The sequence below is a fragment of the Pezoporus occidentalis genome, unplaced genomic scaffold (assembly GCF_034315485.1).
Source record: "Pezoporus occidentalis ecotype Australia unplaced genomic scaffold, CSIRO_AGI_Poc_V1 ctg333, whole genome shotgun sequence".
Taxonomy (NCBI): Eukaryota; Metazoa; Chordata; class Aves; order Psittaciformes; family Psittacidae; genus Pezoporus; species Pezoporus occidentalis.
The window spans coordinates 163,549-173,670 of NW_026915302.1; the positions used below are offsets into that span (position 1 = coordinate 163,549).

A 10,122-nucleotide genomic window follows, 5' to 3' on the forward strand; every position below is an offset into this window, starting at 1 on the left:
TAAACCATGGATTAAGTTGTAACACTCTTTATGTTGTTGTTCTTTACAACATCACAGACAAGTATTGAAGCAGCCCTCTTGTGCTCAATGCACAGTTGAATTAGCAGCCAAGAGCTGCTTCCCAGTGATTTAACAGAGTCATTACCCAGGAATGAAGCTAAGACTGACAAGGATTGTACGTGATAAAAAGAAATGTGGTAAAAATCCACTTCCTCTGTTAGATTGGCTCTGAAGATGTTTCAGCTAACAAAACATGAGATATGGGTTACTTTGAGCATTGCCACTACGAAGGAAGCAGCACAGCTGTATAGAGGTTTGCATAACTACAGGTTGCTCAGGCTGCAGCACTGATCTGTGCCCACCCATCAGCAGCAGCTGTCAAACCCCACAACCCTTCTGCAGGATGAGCTCAAAAACACTAAGGCACAAGAGCCAGGTCCCATCCTCCCAAAATTCATAAGCAGCTCAATCATTCTTAACTCCATGAGCTGCGCCACAAACACAGCAGAACTCGCCAAATTGGCTTGAATTTCCAAGCCCACGGTCACAGAGAGATCTCTCTGGAGAAAGGAAGAAACCAAGCTACTGGCCTTGGATTGATTTACAAGCACTAGTTAAAAGAAGAAACCCAGAGGAGACCAAGCACTACGTAGGTTCACTCTTCCTGGGGTTTCTTGCCCTGTTTACCAGCTCTGCTCACAGGTGGATATTGCACTCCCCAGAATTACATCAGCTTTAACTGTGGCACTAAGTAATGGTTGGAGTCTTCTTTCTTCAAAGGTCCTTGTTTTCTTTAACTGACTTTGTAGCATTTTCTTCTGGGACAGTCAGTGCCCTACCATCCAGCATGCAAAGCATCCGACATCTCTGAACAGTGCTAAGATAGATGGGATGTATTTTTTGGATATTAAAAAACAAGTGTGTCTGATTAAATGATATATAGTCTGATTAAGACATAGTAATTGCCTCCTCTACCATGAAGATATATGATCTTTAGAGTGTGCAATAATGAACACTAGAAGCAAATGCTTGTTTTGCAATTACGAGCGTACAGACAGGGCAAGTTTGAAACAAGTTCTTATCGATGCCATCAATAGCAGTCGCCTTCGTGTGGCTGCTCTGGCATACGTAGAGTTGCTCTGTCCTCTGAGTCTGCCTGGAAGGAGCAGAGTGGTGGGAGGCAAGTGGCATTCAAAAGTAAAAGGCAATACAAGACTAGAAAGGTGACAGGTCAAGAGATGGGTAAGGATTTACCACAACAAAAAAAAAAAAAGGAGAATATCATCCAAATGAAATTATACCCAGGTAGTGCTAACCAGCACAGCAGGAGAACACCATCAGAAGGAAAATTAGAATCCTAGAAATCCCAGCCTGGTTTGTGTTGGAAGAGACCTTAAAGCTCATCCAGTTCCAACCCCTGCCACGGGCAGGGACCCCTTCCACTAGAGCAGCTTGCTCCAAGCCCCTGTGTCCAACCTGCCCTTGAACACTGCCAGGGATGGGGCAGCCACAGCTTCTCTGGGCACCCTGTGCCAGCGCCTCAGCACCCTCACAGGGAAGAGCTTCTGCCTAAGAGCTCATCTCAATCTTCCCCCTCTGGCAGGTTAAAGCCATTCTCCTTGTCCTATCCCTACATGCCCTTATGTTTCCTTAGAGAACTAGGAAACATGAGTGGTACCAGTAAAAAAAAAGTGACTTGGGCTTAAGTATCACAGTATCACAGTATGCCGGAGATTGGAAGGGACCTCAAAAGATCATCTAGTCCAATCCCCCTGCCAGAGCAGGAACACCTAGATAAGTAAGCCAATACCACTCCATGAAAAGTTCAAGAAATACCATAAGAAGTCCAGCATATTCTTTTCCAAGAATGACACCACAGAGTCAACAAATGTCAACTCACAAGCCATGATTTGTGCTACTGGGGCAATGGGAAACACAGGTTTCTTGCATTGCAGCAGGAAATCTGGGCTACAGCTTGGCTCAGTTTACAACAGCAGGTGACCTCTAGACGCTGCTGCTGTTTAGAATATCTGCCAGAAAAGCCTCATCTATGAACATACCTCCAAGCACATTTTAGAAGCTTCATTACATGTTTTATCTATGCGTTACCAGACACTGAGGAAATAGACTGAAGCAGTTTCCATACAAAATTAAGAAGTCTCTAAAGGACATAGGCTTTATATAGCAATACTCACACACACTCCTGCTGCTCATCACCCAAACATCATAAGAGTTTTTATGAATGTTAACTAGGCTTCAGTATTTCTATGGCAAACCAGATAAGTATCATCACTCTTATTGCTCAGATCAGTGAGCAAACCCATATATACCTCAAGCAGATATTGGCAGGTGGATTTTGGATGACTTCTGCCGTTTTCTTTTTTTTTTAATTAGGGCTATATTAAATCAGTCACAAATTTACTCAGTGCCAAAATATTTAAGCTCCAGTGCTAACGTTGCACACCTCTGCATTCTGCATGCAGCACTTTCCATTCAAGCAAAGAATAAAACCTGCCAATACACTTTTACCTCATTTATAAAATTATAATGAAAATTACCACAGGCGTAAAACAACTATTATGATAAATAATGAGCTTTAAAAAAACCCCATACACATAGAGACACTGATCCTTCTATGCTGAATGTTATTCAAAAGGAGAATTGTCAGCACAGTGCTCAACAGATCGATTTATTTCCCTTTCTGCTCCCCACTTAACTGGATTTTATGTACAAAAGTAATTGTTCCTATAAGAACCAACCCATGTCCATATCTTTTGAGGTTCAAAGCCTCAGACCTACATCTTTGCCACTATTTGGGTTTCCATGGTAACAGATGATGGTGCCTTCTAAAAAGAAATACTATCATATTCTGCAATAAGTGTCCCAAATCATTCCCATAATATAAATGAAAGCCAGAGCATATGGGCCTGCACAGAGGGCGTAACAGACTAAAATAGGACAATTAAACAGGGAAAGCAGTGGTGAGAGACTTTCAGAAGGGTGGATGGTAAAAACAGGGCTCTGAAATGCAGCGAGAAGAGAATATCACTCAAAGAGTTACAAATGCCTTTATACACACCGTGACCTTTCCTTGCCACTGTGGAAACAGGCACTTTCACAATATCACCTTTTTAATATTAATTGTTTATGTGCTAGAAAACAAATCAAGCAGCCAGGAGTGAAAAATAAAGTGGGATTGTAGCGCTAACAGCTCCCCAGAGGGAGTGAAAAGTGATTATTGAGTTAAATGGCTGCATTGTTAACAGTTGCCACACAGAGTAGCTTGCTGAGGGAGATCCCGTTTTTCATTGCCAATTTACTGACAGCAAAATCTGCGAGTAAATGAACTCCAAGGAAATTAATTCACCTTCCCCCAAAAATTCCCTCCCCGCCTGCTCCCCTTTCATCTTCTTTCTTCCCTAGACAAACCGTGTGTAACAAGCTAGTGGTTTGCCGCAACTTTAAGATGTGGCAGCTCTACTTGAAAGCAGCCAGCTACATGTCTATCTAAACACCCAGGAGCATCCACAGTGAAACTAGGAGCAATACAGGGGGGAAATAAAGCAAACACTGGCATCAGAAGAAAACCAAGTGTCAAAGTAAGCCAGTGTTCAGGTGAACAGACCCAATGTAAACCCACTGTCCTACTTTCCCCCCAAATGCTTTCTCACAGCTGCGCATGACTTTAATCTCTCTATTCTCCACTCTGTTGTGCTAAAAACACACACAAACCAGACAGCCACTGCAAGAATATCCCACAAATCTGGGGGGGGGGGGGGGAGAAAAAATGCACATGTGCTTTAAGGAAAAAACTTCCCCATAAAGCAAAGTTCCTTAGTTTGTGAAACCTTGATAGAACTGGCAATTGCTAGAGCTAACTGGTGTTATTTCTGTCTCTTCTATGGGATAGCGGAGGAATTAGATTAGTAGCTGACCCTAAAGCTAACAAAAAGTGTAGAACCTCAAAAGCATATCTCCAGTTACAAATAAATACAGCGACTGCAGGCACCGGAAAGTAATTGCTGGGGAGGAGAGTTGGAAATCGAGCAGTACAGAAATCACAAGGAAATAACCTTTAACCAGCTCCCTCAGTGTGAAACCAGGTATTCCTGAACAAAGCCCTCGGCGTTCTGCTGTCACTGTGTAGCATTCCTAATTTTATATGCCGTGGATAATATGAAGAAGCAGCAGCATCAGCTGTGCAAGCTGGGTCAGAATAGAATACCACGTTGTCTTGACTTGTGTCTTTCCTACTTCTTAGCTCACTACCATGTAAGAAAATAAATCCGAAAACTCAGCCAACTTCTCGCACAGCGATTTTTTGGGATGTTTAACAAAAGGTTGCTGAATAAACGCATTAAGCTTTGAAAAAGAATCGGACGGGAGCTATTTGCATCCTAATAGTTATGGAGACAGCACCACCCCATGGAAGATGCGAAAAGGCACAGGTGGCAGTAGCGAGTCTCCAAACTTCAGTGAAATGTTACAGACAACGCGCATCTGAAAAACTTTGCTTTTCACCATAAAAATATCAGCTCTATGGACAGAGACCAGACCACGACACTTCACGCCACTCAATACAGTCTAAGAGGAGCAAACTTTCTTTTATAGTCAATAAGAGCAGCTCAGAAAACATTTTTTCAAATGAGCTCCTCTCTGAATGGTAAACAGTGCACTCAAATAGGGGGTAGGAGGCAATAAGAACTAGGAAACCTCGCGGTCACTATTCCCACTGAATAGATGATTCAAACAGAATATTTCATGGCTATATATAAATAATGACAACATCTGGCCAATCCTTCAATGTGCATGTGTTTAGCCCAAACGGCTCATACTGCATCTGAGGGCAGTAACAATGGAAAGTGGGTTTTACTCCCTTAAAGTTTGGTATTTTCACAGGACACTCTTCTTTCTAAGCATCTGGGTAAATGAGTCATCAAAAGGCAAAGATCTAATATCAACTGGTATGGCAAATGTCAAGAACATGAACATACAGCTGGAAGAGAGAAAAAAACATAGCTCCGCATATTGCTTACTCAACGAAGCAGCTATCGAACTAGGTTAGATTTCCCAGCCTTTCTAATAAATCTGGGGATCTGTGCAGTTGCCTAGCAATGTAGACAAGATACCAAGGGGGTGTCACACCGGGCAGGATTGATGACAGCAGCTACTTCACCGAGCTGAGCCTCCCGGAGCCCTTCGCACACCCGCTGGCTTTAGAGCCAGGCTGGACCCAATGGGGGTTACACGAGCTCCGGCTGCCCTGCATCTACGACCCTCGGCACTATTTCTGTCTTAAAGAAGCAAGACGAAGTCATTTGAGCTGTCTCAGTCTTAATTAAGAAAAATCTTTTGCTGTTTGAGAGCATCTAAACTTAGTTTCCAACCTCCAACATGCCCGAGCCACAAGCACTGAGATTTATTCCTAGCAATGCTGGACAGGGAATTTTTACTTGTCATAGATATAGGTGCAAAAAAAAAAATGATTTAAATAAAAAATGAAAAAAAAAAGAAAAAAATAACTTTGAAAAGCTTAATACATGAAGTCAGGAGAGAAGAAAGTTACAACTAATTTTTTCACGTAAAGAAAAAGCTGCAGTGAGAAAATTAATGGCATATTACAAAAGCCAAGTGAAAAACAAGACAACGCATATCTTTGGTACAAAATAGCACAAAAGGAGAAAAAGAGCTCTATAAGCACCTGTTATCTTCAAGTAATTCAACCTATGCCTAAAGAAACTCGCAGGAGAGTGAAAATAGCCGGCTACTATTACTGTCCACATGCCAGAAGAGAAGAGTATTCCTCAGCAGAGTGACAGAGAAAGTGCCAACTAGGAAGGGGCCGGTCCAAGTAGCTGAGCCCACCGAGAAAGTTACTTGAGCTGCGAGATACAAGGGGAGAAAAAGCTGCCGCTAAACTTGTGAAAACAGCCCCGAGCCCCTTCGCCTGGCTGGAGGAAGAGAGGCAGCGGCTCCTCCGAGCTGCCCATCCCCGGGAGCTGACTGCCTCGGAAAGCCTCTTCACCACAGAGAGGGCTCAGCGGTGGTCAGTCCAAGCACAAAGGCGCTGCTTTCACCTCCAATCGCATCAATATCCCGCGGACCGGGCCCCCCACCCGCCGCTGCCCGCAGCCCTGTGGAGTCAGCACCAGAAACCCCCGGGCTCCGGGGACCGACTCCCAGGGCGACCGGTCCTTCCCCCGCCGCCTTCCCGAGCCGTTCTCGCACCGCCCTGCCTGCCCCGGGGCTCCCCGCAAGCCCGGGGGACGGGATCGCTGCCGTCCCCGGGGCCGCACGCCCCGCCGCGGGGGATGCACCCGGGGAGCCGGTCAGTCCGCGCGGCGGCACTCACCTGCGAAAACCTGTCCGTGCGCCTTGGGCAAGAGCTGCAGGAGGAAGAGGATCGCAGCGGCGCTGGTCATCCTTCCCCGGAGTTCAGCTGCCCCCCGCGCTGCTGCGCTGCCTCTGCCTGCCCGCCAACATCGCCCGCATCGGCGGCGCGGAGCCGCGGCGCTGCTCGGAGGAGCCGCCGAAGTGGCGGCGCAGGGAGCGGGCGGGAGGCGGGAGGCAGCGAGCCCCCCCTCACCAAGCCCAGAACTGGCCGCGCCCGCGCTAAGCCGGCCCCGCCGCCCCACTACGGTGAGGGGCGCGACCCAACCCTCCCGCGGGTTAAAAGGCTTCTGCAGGGCTGGGGTGTGGGTGTGTGTGTGTGTTAATTCCTAATCAAGCCCAGCTGCGCACACCGGAGTCTCCCACCGGCGGCAGCTGGAGCACAGCGCCGTGGCAGGCAGTGCCGGCTCCCTGCTCCTGCCCTGCTTCCAGCGGGAATGGGGAGTGAACGAGGAGAACTGCGTTAACCGGAGGAAGGGGAGTGCGGCTGAGCCCGGGGATGAGGATGGGAATAGGAACGGGAAGGAAAGAGGAGAAGCCACCCTCTGCTAGAACCCGGCGGTGGGAAACGGTGGGCTCCGAGGGTCCTTTGTGCGAGCGGCGGTTGGGAACAGCGGGAGGCGGTTGCAGCTGAAAATACTCATTGTCATGATTATTCACTTTACTTTCGAGTTAACTGCTAAATACCTCATCGCGCACCGCTGCGCACCGAGGCTTTATACACAGGTGAAGGCACAAGCTTGAACAAACCCCTAATAATTGCTTATTGCACGGGCAAGTTCTTCACCCAAACAGCGTGCCCCTCGTAAGAGAAAAAGAAGCACAAAGTAGATGAATCAATACCGATAAGCCACCTGAGCTCGGATTTGCATACTGGAAGGAAGTGGATGAATACCCGGCTAAAGCATCCGTGTAACCACCAGCACCACTGGGGGATGTTAGCACCCCAGCTCGCAACAGAAATGCCAGAGGTGCCGGGCACGAGTAATTCACGTTTCCCAGCACACCGCTTTCCCGTTACACCCAGAGCTGCTGCCGCCCGCGTCCCAGCTCCCTTTCCCTCTCAGCCCTGGCCAGGAGCAGCCCGCAGGGGGGGGTGTTGTACCGGCGGTGGCCCCGCTCTCGCACGGAGCCTCCCGAGCGCTGGAACCTGGCCCAGCGCACGGGCTCTCACCAGCACGAAGAGCTCTCTCGTCCCAGTGAGTTATCCTAATCCTGGCCCTGTCCCAAACCAGGGCAGGAACTAGGCCGTTAACACCGAATTGTACTTAAAACTACTGGTGTGTATTTAACGTGAGAGCTCCGGACACTTAAAAGTCACACGGGAAGGTTGAAGATTATTTCCTTCATACTTGTTTGAGCAAGTCCAGAGGAGGCCATGGAGATGCTGTGAGGCTGGAGCAGCTCTGCTCTGGAGCCAGGCTGAGAGAGCTGGGCTGGGTCAGCCTGGAGAAGAGAAGGCTCCTGAAGGGGAGACCTGAGAGCAGCTCCAGTGCCTGAAGGGGCTGCAGGAAAGCTGGAGAGGGGCTTGGGACAAGGGCCTGTAGGGACAGGCCAAGGGGAATGGCTTTAACCTGCCAGAGGGGAGACTGAGATGAGCTCTTAGGCAGAAGCTCTTCCCTGTGAGGGTGCTGAGGCGCTGGCACAGGGTGCCCAGAGGAGCTGTGGCTGCCCCATCCCTGGCAGTGTTCAAGGCCAGGTTGGACACAGGGGCTTGGAGCAAGCTGCTCTAGTGGAAGGTGTCCCTGCCCGTGGCGCAGATTGGAACAGGATGAACTTTAAGGTCCCTTCAACCCAAACCATTCTGGGATTCTTTTAGGGCTCAGTTCAGGGCCCATCCTGACAGACTCTCTTGCCTGAGACAGATCTCGCCTTGGTGAAGGAACCCATTGGAAGCACTGTGCCCTCTCCTGCACAGTTGCAAGGTCGAGTGAGGTTCTGGGGCTGAGCCATGGCATCCTGAGTGTAGGAGGGAGACAGAGCACTCAGCTGGAAGTTCAGGGAGGGTGCTTGCTTGCCAACACCAAGCACAGGTCTAGCTGCCCCCTGACGAGCTCACTTTCAATGACCAGAAAGGACTGTGGTCATTGATGAGGCTTGTGGTTTTAGCATTGGAGCACCAAGTTTGGCATTTTGAAATCACCATTGAAGAGCTTCACATTGCATCATTTGTCCGGTGAAGTGCAAGCATTACCTTGCTAGCCAATGGAGACAACCTCAGTTTGCAACTGATACTCTCCCCTCAGAAGTATTCAGCACCCCTACCCAGAGCTGAGGTTCAGAGGTCCACATATCTCACTCAAAACCAGATCTCCCCCAGTCCAAAAAAGCCTTCCAACAACCAAAGTGTGCTCCTTTCTTTCGGCATTAGCATCACCAATACGATTATGACATGCTGCTATCTTTTGTTGAGCATAAGGATGATCATGAACAAGCATACAGTTGGAAATAAAGGGCAAGCAGAGAACAGAACAGCAAAAAGAAAGAAAATACCACTAAATACTCTTCTGGGTAGTAGAAAGGATCCAGCCCTCACAGTAGGCATAGTCAGAAACTGCTGGAATATTCTTTCATATCAAGTCAAATGCTTGGACAATAAGACCAGAGTCTTGAAACACAGAGATGTTGCTGGTAAGAAGCAAAGCAAATGGCAGCAAAGAACAAGCTGTAAAAAATGAACCTGAAATCACCAGCTGTTTCCATAAAAACTAAATGGGAAGTAACAACAGCAAGTCTGGAATTTGTGTTCAGAATGACAAAAAATTGATAAACTAAGTGATTTCCTGAGATGCAAGCTGCTGAGGGAGTGGAAAGCAGAGAAGCTTAGTACTTCTCCCAAGGAAAGGTGTCAAACTAAGAAAAAGCATCATAATACTTACGGAGACAGCACCATAAGCAAGGTGAAGAAAGGCAGAAGATCCTTACCTCTAACTAGATAAAGCAGAAAAAAAGTTAGAAATAAGCAATCTACAAGAGTCTGGAAAAAAGACTGATCAGAAGAGACAATTATGCCCTAGATATCAAATAGTGTGAAGCCACATACTAGGCTGAACTAAATCAGGCTGTAAAGCCTTATAAAGGATTGCCTGAGCTAAAAACCATTTTCTTGGGAGAGAGGAAAGCAAAGAATGAGATAAGATACAGGATGACTGCAGCGAGGACAGGATAAGCTAAAATTAGGCGATATTAGACAAAAAACCCAAACCCTGAAGTGAGTATTTCAGTTAACGGCAGCACTGAGCTGGTAATAATCTTAAGTGCTGAACAACAAGCACAGTATGAACTCTGGAGCCACTTATCTTCCCACAGTGTGCAAGACCTTTAGTAGAATAAACTATGGAGGAATAAGGATGTAGAGCTAAACAACAAAAAAAAAAAAAAGTTTAAAGTACAGTGTGGATATTCCGATGGAAATTGGGCAGATCCAACCTTAAAAAGACCACCCCAAAGCAGCACCGCACAACACAGGCTGTTTTGTAAATGAAACGAATATGATCAGGTCACATCTATCAACGTTTTCCCAGATCTTCCAATTGAATGGCACCCAGGAAAACAGGCAGTATTGCAGAAAGCACATGCAGCAGTGAACTGCCCTAAAAGAGAAAGGGACCAAGGCTGGGCAAGCAGAGATCACAGAGATGCGAATGTAATGGTAAGGTACTTCTAGAGCCACCTTAAAGTTCAAACCTTTACATTAATACCATGGGTTGACTTCTAAGGGAATGTACTGAT

The 10,122-nt window shown here is 47.2% G+C and overlaps 1 protein-coding gene across 1 annotated transcript in view; it reads right to left on the bottom strand.

The window, feature by feature from the left end:
• LOC134169128 (receptor-type tyrosine-protein phosphatase T-like) overlaps positions 1 to 6,686 on the bottom strand; it is a 128,692-nt gene extending 122,006 nt beyond the window's left edge. Inside the window, exon 1 of the mRNA XM_062629383.1 lies at positions 6,353 to 6,686. Within this exon, the coding sequence (XP_062485367.1) occupies positions 6,353 to 6,422 (70 nt within the window). The 5' untranslated portion in view covers positions 6,423 to 6,686. The remainder of the gene's footprint in view (positions 1 to 6,352) is intronic.
• Between the last annotated feature and the right edge of the window lie 3,436 nt (positions 6,687 to 10,122).